General features: G+C 40.0%; 1 protein-coding gene across 1 annotated transcript in view; it reads left to right on the forward strand.

Moving 5' to 3' along the window:
• The window catches only part of LOC149155678 (non-canonical heme oxygenase HOZ, chloroplastic-like), a 208,552-nt gene extending 184,771 nt beyond the window's left edge, over positions 1 to 23,781 (forward strand). The window contains exons 6-10 of the mRNA XM_089441040.1: positions 22,582 to 22,647; positions 22,786 to 22,876; positions 23,176 to 23,243; positions 23,336 to 23,401; positions 23,668 to 23,781. Of these exons, the coding sequence (XP_089297166.1) occupies positions 22,582 to 22,647; positions 22,786 to 22,876; positions 23,176 to 23,243; positions 23,336 to 23,401; positions 23,668 to 23,766 (390 nt within the window). The 3' untranslated portion in view covers positions 23,767 to 23,781. The remainder of the gene's footprint in view (positions 1 to 22,581; positions 22,648 to 22,785; positions 22,877 to 23,175; positions 23,244 to 23,335; positions 23,402 to 23,667) is intronic.
• Positions 23,782 to 26,664: the final 2,883 nt, after the last annotated feature.

The raw sequence follows: 26,664 nt of genomic DNA on the forward strand, positions 1-26,664 counted from the left end.
TTTGAATTCCTTTCTCCTTTCAGCGCTGGGTCTTCCGACTTCTTTCGTCTGCTTTCCCTTAGCTCTGATACCATGTGAAAATTTCTAAATATAAATCCTACTATAGTGATTAATATTATTTCTTCTACTTATTGTCACAGAAATAAGTTATTCACAGTGTTCTTACAACAAATATTGAAATATATTCTACTGCAGCCTTCACAATTAAAACATTGCAGAAAGTAAATGTAAGGAAAAATACTGGCACAAATACAATCACAATGACACAGTTATTTTTGGACAATCATCCCCGGAAAAACCCAATGTGGGAAAACTGGTGCAGCAAATGAGGGTTTTATTATTCTTCAGCAAATTCTCATGTACAAATTACAACCAACAAAACAAGAATGAGAAATTTTACAGATGCTTCCTGACAAATTTCTGACCCAAGTGAAGTACTTCTTCCCCGGAATCCCTCTGCGTCCCTCTGCGTCAAACTTCTCACACTGGCCCAGCGTCAAGCTGCCCACGTAGGCTCTGCATCAATCTGCCTCTGCGTTGCCTCTTTCTGCATCACCCTGTTCCCGCGCTGTGTCTTACTGCCTTTGCACTCTCTGAAAATGCTGATGCCCTCTCTTCCTTTCTCACCTGCAACTCTCCGTCTGATTCGATTTTCTCTTGTCGAACTTCGACTAGTGAGAGAATCGATCTTACTCGGGTAACTGAGTATCTGCCTCTGGTGTGTTCTCCAAGTGCCCATCAAGCCTCCTCTTATAATCCCCTCGTTAATCAATCAACGACCTAGATTAGATTCTAATCAATGGCTAGGATCATTTGACTTGATCTTCGCCTTCTTCTAGAAGTTTCACCCATAGGTTAGATTAATACCCATTAATTATTTTAATTTCCTAAGTTTAGACTTAGGGTCCCATTAAAAATAATTAATTGTTTTAATAAAACTGTCTCCGGGTGGAATTCCTCAAAATGATTTCTGGGTATTGGAGAATACATGTGTCTAAGCCTTCTTGCAAATTTTGAGGCCTAGAGCGCATCCGACGCTACCTCAAATCAACACTTCTTACCTTTGTATTTGCCTTTAGGTTCCACTTTTGGAGGATCCTTCTTGGGATTATCTTTCTTGGGAGGATCCTTCTTTGGAGGTTTCTTAGGAGAATGTTCTTTAGGAGGAGGCTGCTTAGGAGTAGATTCTTTCTTGCTAGGTTCCTTTGAGCTTGTGGAGGCATCTTCGTTGTTCTTTCGTGAATATTGGACTTGTTGTCACACAGATTGTCACGACAACGCTCTAACCGGGGGCTGTCACCTTGATCCCCAATCTCTCCGTTTAAGCCTGTCTCCCGCGGCTAAGGTGGGTAGACCCTATGGGACAATGGATGACCAACTGTGGATCAGTTGGGTTGGGAGACACGAGGGGAAACAAGCACTTAATTGATTTTATTAAGTTAATAGACTAGTGCCTTAAGGAGCTAATGATTAAATGACTATTTATTGAATATTGCAGAAATATAAACCATGTAGAACAATCATTTATCATCAAATAACCCAAACGATGTAAGATTTTCAACAAATGCACAACGCCTTAACGATGATCCAGCAATTAAACTTAAAGAAAAATTAAATGCTTTAAATGATCATAAAATTTAAATGCTGACCAGCTACCACTTTCATATAGCCAACTTGTAAATAAACATTTTAAGTGCGTTTAGCTATAGAAAATGGACCACAAAAAATGAATTTTCAATTTTTTATTAAGCTTTTTCAAAATATTTTTTAATTTTTTAATTTTTAAATATTTTTATTTTTTTTATAAAATTTTAAATCAAAATAAAACAAAACTAAAATCCTAAATAAAAATAAAATAAATAAAATTAAACTATTCTAAATTAAACTAAACTAAATAAAACTTAAAATTATTAAAAGTTAAGCTGGAAAAAGAACAAATCAAAAATCTTTTTTATTTTTTTCAAACATTTATGATTTTTATTTTTTTATATATTTTTATGATTTTTTGATTCATAAAAAAAAACAAAACTAAATGTAAACGTAACTATACAAAACTAATGATTAAAACTTTTATAATTTTTTGGGACTTTCTATAAAAAAATTTATGATTTTTTTTTTGATATTAAAAAAAAATAAAAATCTAACAGCTAATCAAAGAAACTTAAAAGGACCTTTTTACGACTCTTTATATTTTTAAATGAAACAAATCTGAACCAAAAAAAGTCTAATTCTAAACTAAAGAACTATATACAAATAAAAATCTAAATTTTAAAAGAAATGAAATCTAAGCTAAATGAAAAAGAAAACTTAAGAATTTATGATTTTAATTAAATCAAAACACTAAACTAAATAAAAGTTATGAAGCCTAACGCATGAATATATACATATGAAACCAAACGTATGAGAAACTTAACTGACTCCAACACCATACGCATATGTCAAAAATCGAATGAAGATCGAATGCTTTGTTTATGTTACGCAGGTCGGATGGCCGAAGGAAAGCGTGAGGAGCTGCGGCTGCGAACGAGGAGCTGCGTAGGGAAGGGAGACTGCACGCAGAGAGCTGGAGATTGCACGCAGGCAGGAGCATGGAAAGAAGAGCTCGATGGTGGAGGGTTCGACACAGGATAGCAGATTTTGGAGATGTCGAGGGCTGGATGGACTGCGTGAGGGTTACGTGCAAGCCAGAATGGAGCAGAAAGTGACTGTGTGGGGTTTAAAGAGGAGCTCACGTGTTTTGCAGGCGTTGAGAGTGAAGAAAGCTGCGCAGTTTTGGATAGTTGCGGGAAAAGCAACTCGACAGAAGAGATGCGGGTTTTCTTTGCAGATGCAGTCGACAGGATATGGAGATGACGTGGATCTGGCAGCGATGGCGGCTTGGGAAGTGAGGGAAATCGACGGATGAATGGAGGACGTAGGGAGCTGGAGCAATGGTCAGCATGAATACTGCATGGATATGGCAGCATGTGAGGATTTGAATAGTTGAAAGTAGCGTGGAGATGGTGCGATGGTGAATGAGGGCAGAAGGGGCTGCTAGTTTTGAAGAATGGATTTACAGTGTTGGAACTTGATGAGGGACGGAGCCAGGAGATGCACAAAGGGAGGGAAGCGTTGAAATTGGAATGGACAGCGGAATAGAATAAAAATGAATTCACGCAGAGCAAGGTAAGGCTTGTGCAACGGAGCAATTGAACACTGTGGGCAGCGTAGAGAAATGAAAACAACATGCAGCTGTGTGAAGGTTTGGACAGTGAACACCCTTTAAAAAATTTCGAAATTTCTCTGAAAATTGAAGACTCCAGGTAGCAGCAGTAAAAAGGACCAGAAAACCCTCCAAATTCTCCAGTAAATCTTAAATCACCCTGCTTCAGATTTGTTTAATGAAAACCCCAAAAAATTTTTCAAGATCTGCACCTGCAATGACAAAGAACAGAAAACCCAAAAATAATATGTGCAAGAAACGAAACTGAAAACCCTAACTAAATAATTACAATATTCATAAACTGCAGGCTCTAAAACAGCCAGATTTCTCGTTATGCCACATAAATATTTTCAGAATTTTAATTTAATGTGAGATGCTTCAGAAAAACTCTGCATGCATTCATAAAAAATTTCAGATGATAAGCCCAGAATTAAGAACTGGCTGGGCTCTTTCAGAAACCACAATTCGGGAGTTGGCTGGTTCAGCGGAGAACTTCCCCTAACGCCCGGTAAACTAGAAAAAGGATTTCCTGCACAACTTACAATCAACCATTAACATAGAGGGAGAAAACAATAGTGGAATTCAGATCAAATGGAGATACCTGCCATTATATTTCAGGAATCTAAACTATCATTCAAACCCCAGAGATTAGACAAGATACCTGTGCCTAAATCAATCTTCATCAAGCTATTATCAATGGCTAAAAATAAAATTATGCAGAGAAATAAATCACCTTACAGCATTTTCAGAAGAGTAACACCAGCAAGATTTTCAACTCCAATGTCTTTCTTTATTGCACAAAAAATGACTACAAGAGAGCTTTCTTTAGCACCAGACTCTCAGATCAAATCTGATCTCAAATGACCCCTAGCACCCTATTTAAAGGAAAAATTCCCAACGGCTAGTTCGAGTGATCCATGTCAAAATGATCTCGACCGTCAATGAGGATCAAGATATCTTTTAATCTCATCCGTCGAAATTTTAATAAATTAAAAATTAAAATTTTGCATTTATTTACTCAAAATTTTGACTTATTATTATTTTATTTTATTTTTCAAATTTTTATTTATTTTTTTAATTATTTTTTAAATTTTATTTTATTTTATTTTTTATTTTTTTTAAATTATTTTTAAATTATTTTTAAATTTTTTTATTATTTTTTATTTTTTTTAAATTTTTATTTTTTGGATCCTTGAACTTAGCCTTTGGAAAAATTACCTAGGACCTAGGACTTAGGACTTATGAGGGAATTAAAACATTTTCTAACCCTCAAGACACTTTACATTATGACTTTTACAATTTTACATCTCAAGGGGGAAAACCCATTTGACATAGACCCTCATAGACCACCCAGTTCTGCGACCAAATATAATCTAGCAGATCAAGCAATTTGTAATAACCTAACTAAATAGTCAGAATTATTTCCAAATTACTTTTACATAGACTTGAAGCACGTTAGGATTCCCTAAGATTCTAATGACAAAATCAATTCCGGCTATGGGGTTAGGCTGAAGGAAAACTCTGCCGATCATAGATCGGTGAGACAAAAAACCTTCCGGAACGTGAATCATCACTAGAAAATTAGGTCCACCTAGGCAATTTACATACATGACTCATATCTGCTAGGATTATTTACAATTTACACATGCAGACTAGGTTTACAACATAACATGATCGAGTTGATGATGACAGTCGAATGGCACGGACACATTGATCAAGCACTATCCCTTTTGCGAAAAAAGGGGGTGTATTGCTACAGGTAGTTGACACGTAGTGGTCAACAGGACCGCTTTAAACCTTCTGCGATTATCGACATTGAGGATCAACTTATCTTTCTCTTCTTTGGAAGTCACCTCACTAATTGGGGGATGGTCGTAAGTGGCACCTAACATAATTTTGAAGGCACGAGTTTCCACAATGCTTGCTTGCTCACCCTCTTCCTCATCTTCACTTTCTTCTGCATCACTTTGTTCATTTTCAGAAGATGATTCTTGTTCCACAACATTAGTTGGAGCTAAAGTGTTAGGAGCTTGGGATGAACTTGGCTTGTCTTCATCATTAGTGTTTTTGGGAAAAGGCTTGTTTTTGAGAATGAAGCTTGACTTTTGAGCCTTTTCTAAGGCGGTGAACTTATTCATGTAAAGCCTATCCCTTGAGTTCATGTCTTCAGAAAGCTTTTGAAGCTTCTTAAGGACCACAACAAGGGTCTCCTTAGTTTGGTCTTTAGACTTGTTCTTCTTAGCTTCAACCTTAGCTTTAGGATGCTCATCCACCTCCATTTTGGAAATTTTCAAGTTCAACTTTCATAATAGTCTCTTTGGCCTCAGCAAGAGTCTTAGGTTTCTTATCTTTTAATGCATAGGTTAGGTGGCCACCCACAACTTTAATGAATTTGTCTAGGATATTTGCATTGGGAGCTCTAAGGTTATCAAGGATGTCTCTAACTACTTTATCAAATTTTTGGATGAACTCCTTAATATCTTCCCTTCCCTTATGTGGTAAAATTTTTCAATGTTGGAAGACCCCCTGGGCATTGGATGACCATCTTCTCATGAAAACATATTGAAATTGGTCAGGGTCCTCTATGCTATCGGGAGAGAGACTAAGGTACCATTCCCAAACTTTTCCTTCAAAAGATAAGGCAAGTAACGTCATGATCCTGTCATCATCTTCTATGAATTTGGGGGAAATCATCAACATGATCATGAGTGCTTTGGGTAGTGTCCCCTTTGAATTTGGGTAACCAATCATTATACTTCTCAGGCGAAGGTTCTAGATTATCACTCAATTTCAAAGGTCCAAAAACACTAGCCAAGTGTCTCTTGCTTCTTGGGGCTTTGGGTTGGTTTTGATTTTGGTTGGCATTGGAGTTGGTCACCATATTGGGAGTTGAGTTACCAACCTTTTCAAATTCAGGCGAGAAGGTTAGTTCTAACAGGTGATGGAGTTTGTTCTCCCCTTCTTGCAACAACCCTAGTTTAAAGAGGAAAGTTGTCAACTTCAAGTAAACTAGGGCATTGGACAGTGAATGGAGTCACCAGAGGAATATTTTGAAATGTCGTCAATGAATCAATTCCTCAATGATTCAGAAGGGAGCTAGATCTACTTGGTCCCCGACAATGGCGCCAAAATGTTACCACTCAATCTAGCAGGGGTCCTATAAGGGGTTCCAAAGGGGCAACTACTAGACCAAGTGGCAACTATGGGACAAGGACCCAATGCCACCTTAGTCAATGCCCCCTGATCTTTACGAACTTTCACAGATGGGAGGAGTCCCAGTATAAGGGAAATCACTATGAATGATAACTCAATGATGGGATAGATAGTGATTTCAAGAGCCCATTCATAGGAGAGACTCAAATGATAAGGTTTACTTGCTCAAGAAACAAGGTGTAAGGCTCTTCGAGAAAGGCTCAAAGGAGGCCTAGACCCAAGGATTAGAGATATTACTTGATAGGCCATGCCCTAGACCTAAGATTCCCAAGAGAGGATGGTCTTATAAGGTGGCCTTGTAAGATAAGGAATAATAAAGGTATGGGACCACAAAGAAGCCCAAGAGGACCCAAGCAAGGCCTAGGGTTTCGGGTGAAACTTCAAACAAAAGATCTAGACCAAGCAAGGGAGAAGAAGAGGGTCAATGAAATTGAATTTCACTTGAGTTTTAGTGCAATGACCCTTGAGGAAGCCACTAACCAAGGAAACCTAGGAATAAGAATGATGTCGGTGCTAGGGCTTGAGATATTTCCAAATCTAGCCATGGAAAATCCTTCAAAACTTGTGAGGGCCTAAGGACAACCCCAGCGCAGTTGTAGTTCAACTCACCTCAGAATGGATGGCTCCAATGAATTTTGCTTGATGCCCTAGGAGACCTCTAGGGTTAGGGATTTTATAAAAGGAAAAGAGGTGAAAGGAGATAATCTTTAAGGTGATCACCAAGGATTAGATCAGTGCCTTGCCTATTGGGAGAGATGGAGTCATTGTGCTTTCAATTTTTGGAGTTCTTTTACAAAACCAAGGAGTCATTATGGCAACTTCGCATAGCCCTAAGAGGCAGCTACTAGGTCACCAAGGAATTTATAGTGAGTAGAAGGGCTCCAAAAATAGTGATGAAGGGGATGGCCCCTTGATCTCCAAGCAAATGACCTGTGGTGCTCCGAAGTGGTTACGAGGGCACAAAATCATCCTCAAGGGTCTCCAAGTGGATCGAACAACCCTGTATCCCATCTGCAAAGGCTAGAACAATGATGCAAGCGCTCCCTTTGTAACCCATGGTGAGACACAACCTCATCTGGGCCCTGGATCAACTGCCAAGTGTGTGGTGCAAGTGTGTAGTCGGTTGGGCAAGGTGGTCCAGGTGCATCATTATCATCAAACAAGTGGAACACGAGCGAGCAATGAATGGTGCTGAAGGATCCCATGGCATGGCAATCTTCTCTCTGCTATAGTGGAGCCCCATGGCTCTCAACGCACACCCTACAAATGCCAATAAGACCCTTTGGAGTTCTTGGACCGTGTTGACAACTAAAGTGTACTTGAAATTTTTTGAAGACTCCATGCCCGAGGTTGTGTCAAAGGCTTCATGTACCATCAGAGTTCACTATATCACCAGAGTTTTTAACTCTATTTCTTCTTCTCATCTTTTTCTTATGTTGTACTCAGATTCCACAAGCCCTGCAGGGATGATGTAAAGTGATGCTAGTGTGATGAGTTGAGTCATGTAACAGGCCTAAGTAACTTGGGACCTTGTTATCAAGTGAGTTTACTCTGGGAGGTTTTTCTCACTTGGTTAATTATTAAGTCCTTACGGGGGAGTTAATAATTAATTGAGTTTTTCTTCCAAGCATAACCCCAAAGCCGGAGTGCAGCTTGATGGTGAGGCCTTGGGTGAGTCCTAGTGTCTAGAGTCATTATATATTACCATACTAGATCACTCGTAAAATTTTGTGGAATTTGATTAGGTTTAGGGGTCAATTTTTAAAATTTTAAAATTTTTTTGCAGAGCGGAAATTTGAATAAAATCTGAATGTAAAATGTAATAAGTGATGTCTAAAGAATTTGTATGGGGTATGTGTACTCAAAATTACACCTCTCACCTTTAACTTTCTACTATGACACACTTTGAGGGGTAAAAAATAAGTTATAGACTCTCAAAACCCACTTTTCCTAAGTTTTGTGTAAAATGTGGCAATAAATTAGTCCAGCTATTAAATAAATGGAGAAAAATAAATATCCACACATGTTCAAATGATGTGGAAATGAGGTGGAAATTCATGTAAAGGTCGAAGTTGAGTTACCAAGTGATGTGGACTCTACATAAGCCACAAATCAAACAAATCGATTTTTTTGTGGAGAAGACAATGAATTCCAGTGACAAAATCCACGATTTGAGGAAGTTAACTTGAGCTTCAAGGAGATATCATGAGTTGACTTGAGAATGGATTAGAGTTTACTTGAGTGAGGTGGAGAGTGGTCTCCTACCACTCCACTTCACTCTCCCACATGTCCTCTCATCTAATTCGAGCTCCCTCATCAAGGATTGCGTGGGCCTCTAAGGAAGAAATCAAGTTGCCACTTGGGAAATTCGAATTTGCATGAAGGAGCATTGGGATTGTCATCATTTGCCTTGGGATTGGCTCCCAAATTTCTATATAATAGAGCTATGGGCTCTCACTATGTAATGATTGTTACTAGCTATTGTGCTTGCAGAAACGCTGCTGCCTTGTACACTTTCAGAAATATCAATAAAAACTTTGGGGTTTCATTCATGAGGTGTTCGTCCTTTTGGAGTGTGATGAATTGTTGATCGTTGGTATAATTCCTTTTACTTATGTTTTGATCTAATTTGTTTCCATATGCTCTTGTGGATTTTTTAATGTAGAGCTATCTTGCATTGACATTTGATTTAGAAATATACTTTAGGTATAGAATTCTCTAGTTGGTTTCAAACAATGTGGAAAAAGTCGAAGTCGAGATTAGATCGACAAGGGTCCAGAAATTGAAAAAGTCATTAAAATCTCAAGGTTTTTGAAAAAGTCAGCAAAATTAAAAAAATACAAATATATTCATTTTCATTAAAGCGTTAAAGAAACTACCTCACTCATGATTTTTTGGAAAAACTCTCGTTTTTATCTCGACTTTTTCGATAAAATCTCGATTTAAAAAAAAATAAATTTAAAAAGTCGTTAAAGAAACTACCTCACTCATGATTTTTTGGAAAATCTCCCGATTTAATCCCGAATTTTTCGTTCTCCAAAAAGTTGCCAAAAAATCGGTCGATAAAATCGGCTAGCTCAAAAAATTGGACTTTGCCGATTTTATCTCGATTTTTTTCACACTGGTTTCAAATAAATCTCTGGAGTTTCTTATCATTGTTTATTGCTAAATCTATATGGAATTAATTATTGATTGAAGTTTTTTAGAGGGAACATCTTGTTGGGATCAAAGAATCAAGCGTGAGGGGAATTCTTTGGAGAGACCAACCCACTCTTGATACATTCTCAAAGGAGTTCTCATTTGTTCTTTGAGCCTTCATAGTCTTATCTTACAAAGTGGTTTTGCAGGGGTTTCGGGACATAACTTGTACACAAGCCAAGTACTTTTAAATTTAAATCACTTTTATTAAACATTGTGCTCCAATTGCTTTCATTTGCTATCTAAGAGCTTAAAATGGCTAATCAAAGAGTGAGAGTTTACTCACACTGTTTAGCTTAATCCTTTGTAAATTATAATTGTACATATACACTTCATCTAGCTGATTTTTGTCCACTAATATTTTTCTTGTTTTGCAGCCCATATTTGGAGGATTTGATAACTCATTTGGAGCAGATTTTTGAGGGACATTTTCTACAAACTCATAACAAGTGTTTGCAGGACCCATTGCATGATTGGATCATTTCCCAAGGAGGCCGTGAGCATTTGGAGTCCTTCATTTTCTGCAAGGCCAAGTTCTTTTGAGAGCTGCACATAAAGCTAGGCTGTGGGTCTCTTAAGGCTGATTTTCCAAATTTTCACATTGTACAAGAAGGAGAATCTAGCTCCTATAGTTCCGGTTGTGTAAAAATTTCTCATTCATCTTTTGGGCAGCTTTTTAAGGCCTCCTCCTTATTGTAATAACTCTAAATAGAATAATCTTCTTGGGCTTGAGGGAGCATGGGATTCATCCCATGGTATCCCACCTCCTTATTTAGAAGGAAGACTTTTGTGGGTGGATTGATTTGCATTCTTGACTTTCACAATTTAGTTTCTCTTGCATGCAATTTGCATTTGTTAATACTCATTCACACATGGTAAATTTTGGGAATTAACACAACCTCAAAACTTCATTTCATTTACTAAATTAAGTTTGCTACATTTTTACTTGAGCTTGACATCCTTTATCTCATTGTTACTTTGAGCTACAAGTTAACGCTTTGCTTTGAGAAAATATTTCTTTAAATGCAAGCACTTTACAGTCTTGGCAAGCTTTGATTTAGTTTATTAATTCATTTCCATTAAGCTTGGTAAATTGTTTCATGACTACTTGAGTACATGCTTCATTTTTGTCAACTTTTGCTACATTGTTATTTTAAGTATTGTTGATATTTCCTTGGAGCATTATATTGTTATTGTCTACTTGAAAAAATTTATTTTTCAAGCAACTTATTTGCATCACTTTAATTCACTTGCTGACATTAAGCTACCATTTTTTTTACTTTGAAATCATTAATGCAATTTTACTTTGGGTATTTCCTCATTTATGGAAGCATTGGTATCAAGATTTCAAGAGCAAGTAACTTACATGCATCTCACTTAGGCACATTTTATTGCTAACTGGCATTTCTAAAATTAACCTTGAACTTAAGTTGTTGTATAGACTTTAGGGACCCTCCACCCCTATTGTCCTCATTATGAAATACGGATTTCCAAGCGAGGATGATGTCTGGGGACTAGAGTTGAATTGAAACTTTGCTTTAGAATGCAACTAATAAAATAAACCAAGAGCATCTCTACATCACATTTTCACTTGCAATATAAGTCTCTTATGTATTCTATCTTGAATTTATTTGAGTTTTATTAGCAAATTTTATCTTTTTCTCGAGAAGCATTTGCTTTATATTGAAAGTATTGGATCCCTTACTTTTGCAACTATTTGCTTTCTTGTACTTGGGATATCCTTCGTTGGTGCAACTCTATTTTCAAGTTATTTCATATGCTTGTTGCTTTGATGGTTATTTAGCTCATGAGTAATTGATGTCATTATCTTGTCATTTGAGCATTTAATTTCAAGTACTATTTCTTTTATAGTTGCAATTGATGTTTATATGCTCATCTTTTTCTAACATTTGATTTTGTAGGATTCTTTCTCATTGTATCTTGATTTTCATTTTGAGCAAGCAATTGTCATTTTCTTTGAGGCAATGGTCTATACTTTGAATACATCATTGAATAATGCTTATATATTATATGCTTGTTAACATGTTGGAGTCAAGTTAATTTTTTTATAAACATCTCCCTCTTAACTTAATCTTCTAGAAACTCATATCATATAAGTTTTCATTAGGGACCACCCCGCTTAGCTTACCTAGGAGAGAGCTTTAACGGTGAGAGTTGGTAATAGGTGACAACCCCACCTCTTAGTTTTGCCACCGACCACACCTTGTGGGGTTAAGGGATTTTCTCACTAACTTAGGTGTATGTGCTACGTGGCAACAAACCCCATATAGGGAGACCAAACCCCAAGATGAAGACCTACTTGCAATCCTGTATAAGATCCAATGTGTCTCCTCACCTTCCCGTATAACAAATCATTAGTGTAATTGAGCAAGTGAGCTTACAAATCATGGAACCAAGTGGATACTTCGTAGTGGCATGCCCTTCCATAACGGGCTTTAAAGTGTACATGTATCTCCAAGTTCAAGAGGGAGGTTAATCAAGGACCTTATTAGGTGGTTTCAACCTCTAAGGGAGTGATAGGTCCATGGTACATCCGTCGTATGGCTGGTGGCATGTGATATAATGATGGAACAGAGTGGGGCATCAAGGGAAGGCTCCAAGTCACATGCCATGGTACAAGGGTAGCTACGATGAGGAAAGCCCACATTCGGGTGTATAGATGTAGAGGGAGCAATCGCGGTACATGAGTAAGCTCGACCCTTGTTTTTCCACCCTTCTTCATATGCCTTTTGCTTTTTATTAATTTTTCTTTTAACACTATTTGGGGCTCTAGGGGATGAGAGCATGATGCGAATGATATAGTAGTGAATACCCCTTTAAATTTGGGTAGTTTATCGCCCACCAAGGGTTGGGACAATCATGGATTCCTTAATGATGTAGGGGGTCAATATGAGGGGTCCTAGGGACGAGGGTGATGGCCATGATGATAGGGGTAGAGCTCATGTTGGATTTTGCCCACGTGCTAAATTTGCATGTCCCAGCAATCTTTTGCATTTTATGGCACATTTCCTGTTGAGATTGGCCAAATTATGCTTTTTACTTTTCTTTTATAGTTGCATCAACCTTCGGGATATCGTTCCAAGCCCGACCCAAAGTGTGGACAAGGGGAAGGGGGGGCTAACTCCTTGTGGACCCAATGGACAAATGTGGAAAGGGGTCATAAAGAGCGGAGGAGAGTGATGTATGTGGTGTCGAAAAGCATCGGGATATCGTTCCAAGCCCGACCCAAAGTGTGGACAAGGGGAAGGGGGGGCTAACTCCTTGTGGACCCAATGGACAAATGTGGAAAGGGGTCATAAAGAGCGGAGGAGAGTGATGTATGTGGTGTCGAAAAGCAGGACCTCGCAACCAAAATCAGGATTTCCCATGTAATGCCACTCCTAAAGCTAGTAGGCCAATAAAGGAGATCCCATGGGACTAGGATACAAGGCTAACCACCAAGTTGGACAATGGGACAATGTTGATTACTGGTAGCATTGAATGTGCTCTAAGTCTCAAATTTTGCAGGGAGGCTTGGGCACATGTATTCCAAATAAAGGGTTTTGGGAAATTCCACCCAGACACAGTTTTATTAAAATAATTAATTATTTTTAATAGGACCCTAAGTCTAAACTTAGGAAATTAAAATAATTAATGGGTATTAATTTAACTGTGGGTGTAACTTCTAGAAGAAGACGAGGATCAAGCATAAATGATCTTAGCCATTGATTAGCTGCTAATTTGGGCCATTGAATGTCAACAAGAAGATTATTTAAGGAGACTTGAGGGTCATTTGGAAAACACACAGAGAGTTCAGAAGTTCGATTTTCTAAAGTAGAGCAACTGCCGGGTTAATTTCGATAGTGAGCTATTATAGAGAGGGGTAGAGAGAGTTTTGGCTGGAGGATCTTCTTCGGAGCCAAGAATACTTAGCAGAGAGGCAGAGAGACACATAGAGGAGGTAGTGCAGAGGGCAAAGAGGGTGACGCAGAGGTAGGAAGGGCTCACGCAGGCCCCACGCAGAGCAGCGCAGTAGCTTCCAGCATAGAGGTGCGAATTTGCTGAAGGAGCTGACGTTTCTGAGTCGGGAGGGCTGGAAAAGGCTCTTGAAGGCAGATCAATTCACAGTTGGGCTGACGTAGTGACTTAGAGGTTGATGCAGGGCCCACGCAGAAGTAGCTGGGGAACTCGTAGTTCAGCGGCCGGATCAGCCGGGATTAATAGTGTTGAGTGAGGTAATCTCATCAGTCTTTCTTGCCAAATGATTTTCTGTGTAACTGGATTGCCGGGAGGGCATTTAGAGTTGTATTCAGAATACTTCTACATAATAATAAAAACCCTCAGATCTGCTTCACTGGTTTTCCCGCATTGGGTTTTTCCGGGGACATTTGTCCAAAAAATACTGTGTCACTTGTGTGTATCTTTCTCTATTGTTCTATTCTTGTTTTGGGCAAATTAATTAATTAAGTGAAGGCTGCAGTTGTATTAGCTTCTATATTTGCTGTAGGAAACAATAAATAATTTGTTTTAGTTATTAACAAATAGGAGAAGTTTAATCAGTTGCTGCAGTAGTAGATTCGGGTGGGATTCTCGAAACTTCACATGGTATCAGAGCGAGTGCAGGAGAAGCAAGTAGAACAATGCCAGAGAACCCAACACTGAGCAGAGAAGGAGATCGAAACAGTTGCAAGAGGCAACAGTTCGAATCTCTCTAAGGGTTTGCGCAGTCTAAGCCAGGAGGGCTGAATTTTCGAGGCAGTCTCTCTCTAAGTGAGTCGACAGAGAGGAAGGACTCCCAATTTGAAAGTTTGTTGTGGCAGAGGGAGCAACACTGAAACCTCAGCGTGAGGAGAAGCTGGTGGGATGCAGTCTTTTTTGCAGGCCGTTTTGCTAGGCATGGTTGAGGGGATTTCTTCCTCAGTAAGACTTCTCGTCAAGAAGTCCATTTTCTTATTGGTTGAGCAACAACAGTAAGAACCAAAGAGGAGATTTTCGACATTTGTGGCAGAGATGGCAACCAGTGGATTGAGGGATTAGGATAGGTTGGACGGAGCATCCAACTATGTCATATGGAAGGCTAGAATGTCATTCCTTCTAGCTGAGCATGCCCTCAAGACATATGTTGACACCACGGTGGCTGTGCCTGCACATGCAGATCAGTTGAAGAAGTACCGAGTTGAAATGGCTAAGGCAAAAAGAATGATCCTCGACGGAGTGAAGGATCATGTTCTCTGTCACATCGCTAGCAAAGGGACTGCTAAGGAGATGTGGGATGTGTTGTCTACCCTATATCAGGGATCTTTCGAGCAGTGGAAGATGTACTTGGAGTAGAAGCTGAGATCTAATCAGATGCAGAAGGGGGAGCGTGTGGATCCATTCCTCACGAAGCTTCAGGAGCCCCGAAATGAGTTATCAGCTGTGGGGTCTACACCTCAAGACACAGAGTTGGTTAGACAGGCTCTCAATTATGTCTTAAATGAGTGGCAAGTCTTTGTCCAGAGTATCCTGGGCAGGGCGATTTTGCTGAGTTGGGATGAGATGTGGGCAGCGCTCAAGCAAGAGGAGCTGAGGAGAGACTTGGTCAAGTGTAAACTGTTGATTTGTGGTAGCATCGGATGTGCTCTAGCCATGAAAATTGGTGGAGAGGCTAAGACACATAAGATCTCCAAGACCCAGAAATGGTTTGGGGAAATTCCACCCGATCAGAGAGAGATTAAAATAATTAATATTTTTAATGGGTTCCTAAGTCTAAACTTAGGAAAATTAAAATATTAATGGGTATTAATATAAAATTGGGTGAGAAGGTTCTAAATGACATGGATCAAGCCAAATCTAATCTTAGCTGTTGATTAGAGACTTAATCTCGGCCATTGAAGAATCAACAGGAAAAGTATAAGAGGAGGCTTGAGGGTCAGTTGGAGATACACCAAGATTGATCAGTCAGTTCGATTTTCTGGAGCGGGGCTTGCTGAGAAAATTTGAACAAGTGATCTGTTGCAGCGAGGGGCAGTGAGTACATAGTAGAGAGGCAGAGATAGTGCCTGAGGGTTAGTGCAGTGACCAAAGAGGCTGACGCAGAGGCAGCTAGAGCTACGCAGAGGCAGCTAGAGACTGTGCAGAGGTTGAGGGGCCTGCGTGGGTGACACGGCTGGAGCTAACCAGCCATATATTGGGTATTTAATGCTCTCAAAGCAGCACGCCACTTAGCCCGATAACACGGGAGCGGGCAAATATTATTTAATGCCGAATTTGCCCGCTCCCGTGTTATCGCGTTAAGTCGCGTGCTGCTCTGAAGGCATTAAATACCCAATATATGACTGATTAGCTCTTTCCTGGGTGACACAAAAAGCAGAGCTGATACAGAGAGCTAGAAGGCTGACGCAGGGGCTTTAGGGGTGACACTAAGGCTAGCAGGGCTGACATAGAGCCGAGAGGAAGGGCCGAAAGGATTTTCGTGGGGCAGACTAGCTGAATATCTGTCTCTGAGAAGAGGTATTACTGCCGTGTAACAATCTCTGTTGGTGAGCCATTTCGACACCCTAGTTGTACTTAAGAATCTGCATAATAATAAAACCCTCTGAACTATTGCACTGGTTTTCCCGCATCAGGTTTTTCCGGGGACAATTGTCCTAAAATAACGGTGTCCCTTGTGTGTTTGTCTCCGTATTTCAGTTGCTGATCTGTATATGAGTTAAGGCTGCATCTGTGTTTATTTTTCAATATTTATATTCATAAATAACTTGTTAATGTAATAAACAAGTAGGAGAATTTAAACCACAAGATGTAGTAGGGATTTCTAACGGGTTAGACTTCGAAATTTCAACATGGTATCAGAGCGTTGCCGATCACAGGAGGACTGAAGGCATCAGTGATATCGGAAATTTGCAGCAGTGGCAGCTGTCCCGAGAGACAAAGCTACTCCTAAGCAGAAGGCAATAGAGAAGGATTGATGCAGAGGGACAACATCATCATTTCGAGCCATAGAGAGGGCTAATGCGGAGGCGGAGAGAAGCAGAAGAGGCCCACGAAGAGCCATGTCATCCTACTCATCCAGGTAGGCTTGACGCAGTTGGCCAGAGGAGTGATTCAGCTATTGCCGGAGTGTGCAGAGCTGGAAGGCTCAGTTTCTTCAGTTGTCGGGGCCTTGGGAGCTGCGGGCAGATTGTGGTTAGGTGGGGTGTTGTTTCTGTCGAAGCAGAGCAATACCTAATGGGACAGAACCACGGTAGAGGGAGTCGCTACCTTGACGAATTTCTAGCCAAGAAATCCAGATCCGAGTTGCAGTTGCAAAGAGGATTGGAGAGGCGGTTCGACATTTGGCGGGAAGATTGTCTGCAGGTAAATCATGACTTAGAGGGAGATTTCCAGGAGGGAAGTCGAATCTCAGAGGGAGTCCAGAAGAGGAGTGGAGATGGAAGTGAACGGACTGAGGGATCAGGACAGGTTGGACGGGGCTTCGAACTTAGTCATCTGGAAGGCCAAGATCCTGGCAATCCTGGATAAACATCGCATCAAGGGCTTCACCTTGAGAACCATGACTATCCCAGCCGACCTAACTGATAATGAGAAGTATGAGGATGCAATGGCGAGGGCAAAGTGCATAATCCTTGATGGGGTCAAGGATCATGTTGTACCTCATATTGCTGAAAAGAACATAGCAAAGGAGATGTGGGATACTTTGACGACATTGTATCAGGGCACTTTTGTGTAGCGGAAGATGCTATCAGAGAATCAGCTACGGTTGTATCAAATGCAGAAGGGGGAGCAGATAGATCTATACCTCCTCAGATTGCAAGAGATTGGTGACCAACTTACTTCCATAGGGGCCATGCCGGATCAGGAGTTGATGGTGAGGACCGCCTTGAATGAAGTCTCCGAGGAGTGGGAGACATTTTTCCAAGGCATTTTGGGCAGAGCTACTCTTCTAGGATGGGAAGAGATGTGGGTAGCTCTTTGCCAAGAAGAGATCAGACAGTTGACCAAGGCGAGGAGTAGTGGGAAAGGAAGTTGAATCAAGAAAGAGGAGGAGGATGCGGCTTTAGCATCTGTGGAACAACAAGGGAAGAGGAAGAAGAAGGACATCTCCAATGTAAAGTGCTTCCATTGTGAGGAGCTGGGTCATTATGCATCCCAGTGTCCCAGGAAGAAGAACAAGGGAGAGGCTTCTGACTCCAAGGCAACTCTGGCTAAGGCGGAGAAAGAAGTCGAGACTGATGACGACTGTGCCATGAGTGCTCAAGAGGACTACAGGAGATGACGGGCAGGATCCTTGAGGTGCCCAAACTCTTGGATCATATCCGGCTATGGGAGCTCTTAATGATAGTAGCTGGATGATAGAGGTCGGGTGAAGCAAGATGTGATGGAGAAACAAGGCAGTGCTAGAGTGCAGAGGTTTGTAGCAACACAGTAGGGGTTGCAGCAGTGCGAGAGGCACAAAGGTGTTTGTAGTAGTGTGAGAGGCACAATAGAGATTGCAACAGTGCGAGAGGCACAAAGGTGATTGCAGCAACGCAGAGGCAGCAGAGGGAACACAGGATAGCAGCAGAGGTAGCTTCAGCATCAGGAGGCTTTCGGACTAACAAGGATGTCAGAAGTTGGGTAGATCAGTTACTTACTTCTCGGTAATTGAGTTGCAATGCAGCAGTTAGCAGTGACAATGCTATGGGCAGCATGGGTAGCATGTTGAAACTTGAGAGGGAGCTGCAGTACAGATGTAGCAATGGCAGTGGTAGTGTCATGGGTAGCAGTACAGGAAGCAATAGTGCAGTGGATGTTGGGCAGCAGGCCAAGCATCAACACAAGTACCGGGGCGGAAGGATCAATGTGCTGTTCAGTGGTGGAACATTACTAGAGCACGTTCCTCGTTAAGAGGGAGTGTTGATTTGTGGTAGCATCGGATGTGGTTTAGCCATGAAAATTGGCGGAGAGGCTAAGGCACACAAGATTTCCAAGACCCAAAAATGGTTTGGGGAAATTCCACCTGGTCAGAGAGATATTAAAATAATTAATATTGTTAATGGAGTTCCTAAGTCTAAACTTAGGAAAATTAAAATATTAATGGGTATTAATATAAAACTGGGTGAGAAGGTTCTAAATGACATGGATCAAGCCAAATCTAATCTTAGTCGTTAATTAGAGACTTAATCTCGACCGTTGAAGACTCAATAGGAAAAGTATAAGAGGAGGCTTGAGGGTCAGTTGGAGATACACCAAGATTGATCAGTCAGTTCGATTGTCTGGAGCGGGGCTTGCTGAGAAAATTCGAACAAGTGATATTTTGCAGCGAGGGGTAGTGAGTACATAGCAGAGAGGCAGAGATAGTGCCTGAGGGTCAGCGCTGTGACCAAAGAGGCTGACGCAGAGGCAGCAGAAGCTACACAGAGGCAGCTAGAGACTGTGCAGAGGCTAGAGACTGTGTGTGACGCAGAAAGCAGAGAGCTGACACAGAGAGCTAGAAGGCTGATGCAAGGGCTTCAGGAGTGACGCTGAGGCTAGCAAGGCTGACACAGAGCTGAGAGGAAGCGCCAGAAGGATTTTCATGGGGTAGACTAGCTGAATATCTGTCTCTGAGAAGAGGTATTACTGCCGTGTAACAATCTCTGTTGGGTGAGCCATTTCGACACCCTAGTTGTACTCAAGAATCTACATAATAATAAAACCCTCTGAACTGCTGCACCGGTTTTCCCGCATTGGGTTTTTTCGGGGACAATTGTCCAAAAATAACGATGTCCCTTGTGTGTTTGTCTCCGTATTTCAGTTGCTGATCTGTATATGAGTTAAGGCCGCATCCGTGTTTATTTTTCAGTATTTATATTGATAAATAACTTGTTAATGTAATAAACAAGTAGGAGAATTTAAGCTAGAAGATGCAGTAGGGATTTCTAACGGGTTAGACTTAGAAATTTCAACATAAGCTTGACGAAAGCAGCAACAGTGGGTCGAAGCCCAAGGAGGAGGAGTATAATGCAGCCCTTGCATCGAAGGGGCAGTAGAAGCAACAGAGACGTAAGAAGGACGTCTCGAAGATAAAGTGCTTTAGGTGTGGTGAGATGGATCACTACGCAACTCAGTGTCCTCTCAGGAAGAAAGACAAAGATGAGAAGCACGATCCAAAGGCTGCACCCGCGAAGATCGAGGAGGAGTTCGCCATGACAGCCGAGATACCTCCAAGAGGGAGGTGGGCTAATTTGGAGCTGTAGTTTGAAAGAGCTACAGATGGGCAGGATCCTTGAGGAGCCCACCTCTTGGATCAATTCCTTGCTACGGGAGCCCAGATCAGAAGTAGCAGGATGGACTAGTGTCAGATGGTGCCGAGGAGTGTCGGAGAGACATTTGCAGTGGCTAGGAGCGCTAAAGACTGAACAACATAGAGAGCGCCAAAGATTGAACAACATAGAGCAGAGTTGGCAGTAATGTAGATGGTACAGAGCAGTAGTCAGCAACAACGCAGTAGATTCAGAGGGTCAACATAGAGACTAGCAGCAATCAGGCTCCAACATTCACATGGTATCATATTGAAGATAGTTAGTTCAGTAATTTGGGATGATTTTTCGTTGTTGATGCAGTAGCAGCAGCAGTTTGCAGTGCAGTGGCAGTGCCAGTAGTAGCACGAATGCAAAATTTCAGAGGGAGTTACAATACGGATGTAGTGTTGACAATGGCAAGGTCAACAATGGTACAAATGCAACATTTGCGCAATGGTTGGTGGATAGCATGTCAGACATCAGCAACGCAAAGGGAGATTTCACATAACAGAGTGATGCTTCAGCAGGTTGCATTACGAGAGCACATTCGTCGCTAAGAGGGAGTGTTGATTTCTGGTATCATCAGATGTTCTCTAAGTCTCAAATTTTGTAGGGAGGCTTGGGCACATGTATTCCAAAAAACCCATAAAGCGTTTTGGGAAATTCCACCTGGAGACTATTTTATTAAAATAATTAATTATTTTTAATAGGACCCTAAGTCTAAACTTAGGAAATTAAAATAATTAATGGGTATTAATCTAACTGTGGGTGTAACTTCTAAAAGAAGATGAGGATCAAGCAGAAATGATCTTAGCCATTGATTAGCTTCTAATCTGGGCTGTTGAATGTCAACGAAAAGACTATTTAAGGTGGTTTGAGGGTCATTTGGAAAACACACAGAGAGTTGAGAAGTTCGATTTTTTGAGGCAGAGCAACTGCCGGGGGAATTTCGATAGTGAGCTGTTGTAGAGAGGGGTAGAGAGAGTTTTGGCTGGAGGATCTTCTCCGGAGCCAAGAATACTCAGTAGAGAGGCAGAGAGACACACAGAGGAGGCAACACAGAGGGCAGAGAGGTTGACGCAGAGCCAGGAAGGGCTCATGCAGACCCCACACAGTGTAGTGCAAAGGTCTGAATTTGCTGAAGGAGCCGACGTTTCTGAGCTGGGAGGGCTGGAAAAGGCTCCCGAAGGCAGATCGATTCACAGTTGAGCTGACGCAGTGACTCAGAGGCTGACACAGGCCCACGTAGGGGCAGCGTAGAAGTAGCCGAGGAACTCATAGTTCAGCTGCCGAATCGACCGGGATCAACAATGTTGAGTGAGGTAATCTCACCAATCTTTCTTGCCAAGTGATTTTCTCTGTAACTGGATTGCTGGGAGGGCGTCCAAAGTTGTATTCAGAATACTTATACATAATATTAAAAACCGTCAGATCTGTTGCACTGGATTTACGACATTGGATTTTTCCGGGGACATTTGTCCAAAAAATACTATGTCACTTGTGTGTATCTTTCTCTATTGTTCTGTTCTTGTTTTGGGAAAATTAATTAATTAAGTGAAGGCTGCAGTTGTTTTAGCTTCGATATTTTCTATAGGAAACAGTAAATAATTTGTTTTAGTTATTAACAAATAGGAGAAGTTTAATCAGTCGTTGCAGTAGTAGATTTAGGTGGGATTCTCGAATCTTCACAGACAAGAGTACAAACCAAGCCCATTATTTCTGCCAAATCCCCCCCCTAATTCATGCCCAAAGGTGTCCAAGATAAGTAAGAAAAAATACCCAACTACATAATGAAAGCCATACCTTTGGGGATGGAAGGCCCAACTTCAAACATATGATCATAAAAGATGGGCGAGGGCACATAATGGCTGGCTCAAGTGGTGGAGATGGTGGCACATCAAGCTATCTGGTGGCTGCAAGGGGCTGCTGGTTGCTGGCTGAAGACAATCTAGGAGAAAAATTTCTCCTATGGGTGTCACCCACAGGTGGTGGATATCTATGCCTAAACATTAGCAATCTCACCTTAGGGTGGCTACTTTTTTGAGTTGGAGAAGAGCCAACATAAAGTAGGAAGAGGGTTGGTGAGGTGACATTGGCCTCCACCCTAGTTGCCCATATGCTAATACCAATCTTTTGGACTTTAATTTAAGGGTGCTTGTTTGTCAGGTAAAACCTCTTGTATATTTGTATGTTGTAACTATGTTTTTTTGTCATACGCCATTTTTTTTGAAATTATATTTGTTGCTTTTCCGAGCTACCTGTATGGTTGGTGTCCCTCATCAGTTTGAAGCTTTTCAAGCCTTTTCTGTCTCTAGTGAATGTCATTGTCCTTGCATTTCAGATTAATGTCAGGGGACTGTCATGTGGTGTGAATTATGTATTTCATTTTGATGACAATTTGAGAATGACGTGTATGGAGGTAGAACATTTAAATTGTCATTTGTTCATTTAGTTTCCAGAAAATGAACGTTTTGTCACTATGGTTTTGGGTCACTTGCCAACTCTTTTGAAATTATATTTGCTGCATGTCCAAGCTACCTGTATGGTAGGTATCCCTCATCAGTTTGAAGCTTTTCTGTCTTCAGTAAATTTCATTGCCCTTGGCTTTGGAATTAACCTCAGGGGACTGTCGTGTGGTGTGAATTCTATATTTCATTTTGGTGACAGTTTGAACATGGCATGTGTATGGAGGTGGATCATTTAAATGGTCACTTGTTCATTTAGGTTCCAGAAAATGAACGGGAAGCAAGCCGGGCATCTTACTTAAGAAAGCATCCAGAAGCATTTTGGGTGAGTTGCTGTATTCTTTCTGCCATTAGTGTACATGCCAGTTATCTTTTAATACCTGTCGATGATTGCTTGATTGGATTTTGGTTGGTATGTTTTATATCTTTGTTGGTTTCTGAGACGATAATATTTCAATTCAAGGTTGACTTTGGGGATTTCCAGTTTGTGCGTATTGAACCAAAGTGTGTAAGATATGTTTCTGGCGTTGCAACAGCCATGCTAGGATCAGGAGGTAAGTGCACATTTTCCAACTATGTACCTAACATTTTCTTTCATATGATGACTTTGTTCCTATACAAGTATATTGGAATTTGTTAATATATTTTGGCATATGGGACATACATGTTTGTTTTTCATGCCTGCACTTCATCCATTATGTAAAGTACCTTGCAATTATTTTGATAAGAATGAAATGGTATTCTTATTTTGCACACATACATTTTCTTACCATTTTCATTGCAACATAGTAATGTGCTTCTTAGTGCATGAGATATGCACCAGCTTTCAAATTTAATCTTTTAATCCATGCAGAGTTCACCGGGGAAGAATATAAAAAGGCAAAAGTTGATCCAATATCCCAGTTTTCAATCCCTGTAGCGGTAATTTCTAATTGACAGTATATCATGATTATTTGAACATTTGATTTATGGCTAAGCTGTTTGGAAACTGATGTATCTGCTATTTGAAGCAGTCCCATATGAACAGAGATCATGCAGAAGACACAAAATTGATTGTACAACATTTTGTATCGATTAAGGTACTTATTTTGGAAACACCCTTCCTGCCCAATAAATGAATTTTTGTACGTGATTGTGATGAAATGAATTATGTATTATATCTGATGCCTATAGCTTTAGATATCGTAAAAATGTGCATTTGTAGAAAATTACAAGGGTAAAGCCTTATTTACTGATAGTCTATGTATCATTGACAGTTTTGGACAAGATAAAGATGTTCATCTATAAGTAATCGTTAATTACAACAAAGAGAAGGTATTATTTATTAAACTTTCTTTACGTGCAGGTTGACCATGCCCAAATAATTGACTTGGACAGACTAGGTTTCAATGTTAAGGTGATTGAAATTATTTCCTTTGCATTCCACCTTTCATGTCAGTGTTAGGATTGAGTTTAATGTCATTTTGCCTAGAACATGGATTTGATGTTTCTTTTTTTACTATTTAAGTTCCTATGACTTCCCTTTTGGGTTTTGAAAAAAAAAACAAGGCAACAAGATCTTATTAGACTAAATATATAAAATAAGTAGGTGATGGTATGCAACAATGAGCCTCTTAGAGAGGCCAGAAAATCTGATTTCAGAGATTACAATAACGCCTAGAAAGCTATTAAATTAGGAAGTTTCTATATGAGCTATATAAACAGATTTTAAATAGTAGCATAAAGATCACAAAAACACCCAAAGAGGAACAGAAAATCAAGATATGAAGAAGGGGATACTGAAGAAGTTAGTTGCTGTCTCCATTTTCCTTAGCCACTGAATCTTTTGATATTCCTGAACAGTCCATCTTCTAGATGTATTCATTTTACATTCTTCTGTTATTTCTTCATAGGGTCTGCTTGATCTTTTAGTTTCTTCTTTGAGCTCCTCCAAATCTGCTTTTACCCATCATGTTAGATTTGTCTGAGCAACTTGCAGAGAGTGATTTTCATAATACGTATGTGTTTCCAAATAGGTAACTGAAGAAGGTAGTTGCTGTATCCATTTGCCTTGTCCTTCGAATCTTTCAATTCTCCTCAGCAACAAGTTTCGTAGATGTATTCAATTTCACATTACCCTGTTATTTTTGGAAAATTTTGCCAGATCTTTCCGGTTTCTTCTTTGAATTCCTCCAACTTTGCATCGACCACTCTTATTTTTGTTCAATCCAGTTGCACAAGAGTAAATTTCTGTTGAACAAGATACATATATATAACATATGATTGTTTCCAAATTCTTCACTGAAGATAAAAGTAGATCCTTGGCTTTTCCTATAAGAAGTTGTTCTATCCTAAAAAAGCCTTTAAATTATTTTACATTTTCTTGCATGTGTATAACTGTATAGCTTTCCTTATTTCTTTTAGAGCAAACAAGCCACTTCAGTTTTTACGCTTCTCTCTAAAAGATCGAAATTATCTATTCTAACACCCACCCTCTAGTGATCATTTTATTTTTATTTGATGATGATGTTTGATGTCCACTAAGACCAAATGGTCTATTGGAACTAGAAGGTAAGAGATTGCTTGGAATTCTCTTAGAATTTTGTTTTTATGCTTGAAAAGCATTAAAAGAAGTGTTCCAAAATCACTATAGTTTTGTTGAGTTAAAAGGTCAAGAAGGTTGGTTGTGTGACAAATATTTGAAATCTAGATCTAAGGTGAGTATAAGTTGGACAATCTAAGAGAAAGTACTTTTCATCTTCAACCCTCCTAGCATCACAAAGGTGATAGATTTTTTGAAACCATGGTGTTTTGTGAATTTTCAATTGACTAATGCCCAGTTTCACCATGGAGCTCATGAGAATCTGTTCTTATTTTAGCAATGATTATTTTCTTCTTTACACTAGCCAAGACAACGAGATATTTTGGATATTTGAGATTTTGGTTGATCACTGTTGCTGCAAATCTAGCAGGCCTGGTGATGGGACTCATTAGGTGAGGGCTAGTCCCTATGACAACAATGAGGAAAGGTTGCCACTATCACCTTAGAAACCTTCCTTTTGATATTTAGTGGAATTTCACCACAAGGGAGGCTTCCCTGTATTCACCTATAAGGGTATTCTAAATAGAGGGCTTAAGGTGATATGAATGGCCTAGGGAAAGATACCTTAAAGCCAAAATAGACTCAAATCTTCTTTATAAAGGAACAAGTATTCTAACCCTAGATTAGCTAAGGACTACTACAAGTTAGGGTTTATTGATATGCAATGATAAGGAGTATCTAGACATGTAGAAGTCAAAGAAAGGATTCCCTCAATAGATTAAGTCAACAAAGGAATATGGGAATCCTCTAATAGGCTTCAAGTTGAATCTTGGCTAATGACTAGGGTTTCAATGACACAAAGGACCTTGGAAAAGATGATGTTAGCCCTAATTAGGGAGGTCACACCTTAATAAATACTAGATTTGGCGTTTAAACGGTTTATTGAGGAAAACCTTGGAATTTCATCCACAAGCATCCACTCAAGCTCAACTCTATGGAAAATCAACCCTAAAAACCTCGAGCAACTTGCCTTAAAAAGTGTAGGAGAGGTAAGAAGAGAAAAATATTTAAGTTTTAATGTTTTTTTATCAACACAACCTTGGTTAGTGCCTAATCCTACAAGGGCTAATGGAGTTCTAGGGAAATTTTTAAAGAAGATGAAAATTGATTGGAGAAAGGGGTGATTTTTTTTTCTCTTGTAAAACCCTAGATATCTTTTTTGTGAGTGGACAAATTAAATATAGAAGATGCACCCTATGTGTTCTTCTATAGGTTCTATTGCCCACCAAAATGGGTAACCCCATAGGAGAATTTTTTTCTCCTAAACTAATTAGCAACCCCTACCAGCCACTATTTGACGATGATATGCCATTTGCATCAACCATGTGCCTCTCACCATTTAGCATTTACACTTGGATGAAGGTGGGCTGCTATTGAAAAGGTACTTTGATCATGTTGCAATTAGGTGCTTATACTTGTTTGTTTTGGGCATTTAGTATGGATAAAGGGGTGATCTGGGAGTTTTACCAATCTTGATTGTAATTTTGTTCTCTCACCTTACTAGGGGGGTTAATATTTAGTGCTAGTCCATTGGGACTTCCCTTAAAACCCCTTAGGGTTATAGGAGGGACACTACTTGGAAAACCATGATTGAGATAGCTTGTTCGTTTAACCTTATACCATGCTTGCCATTTTCCATCACACTTTACAAGCTCCATATCTTACCCCATTCTTCTGTCCAACTTGTCATTAGTTCTTTGGGATTTGGCACTGATATGTTCACATTCCTCGAGGGGGGAGGGAACTTTGCCTTGAAAGTTG

This window comes from Pinus tabuliformis, chromosome 9, assembly GCF_031772625.1.
Source record: "Pinus tabuliformis cultivar Carrire ecotype Pingquan chromosome 9, CPIR1, whole genome shotgun sequence".
NCBI classification, from domain to species: Eukaryota; Viridiplantae; Streptophyta; class Pinopsida; order Pinales; family Pinaceae; genus Pinus; species Pinus tabuliformis.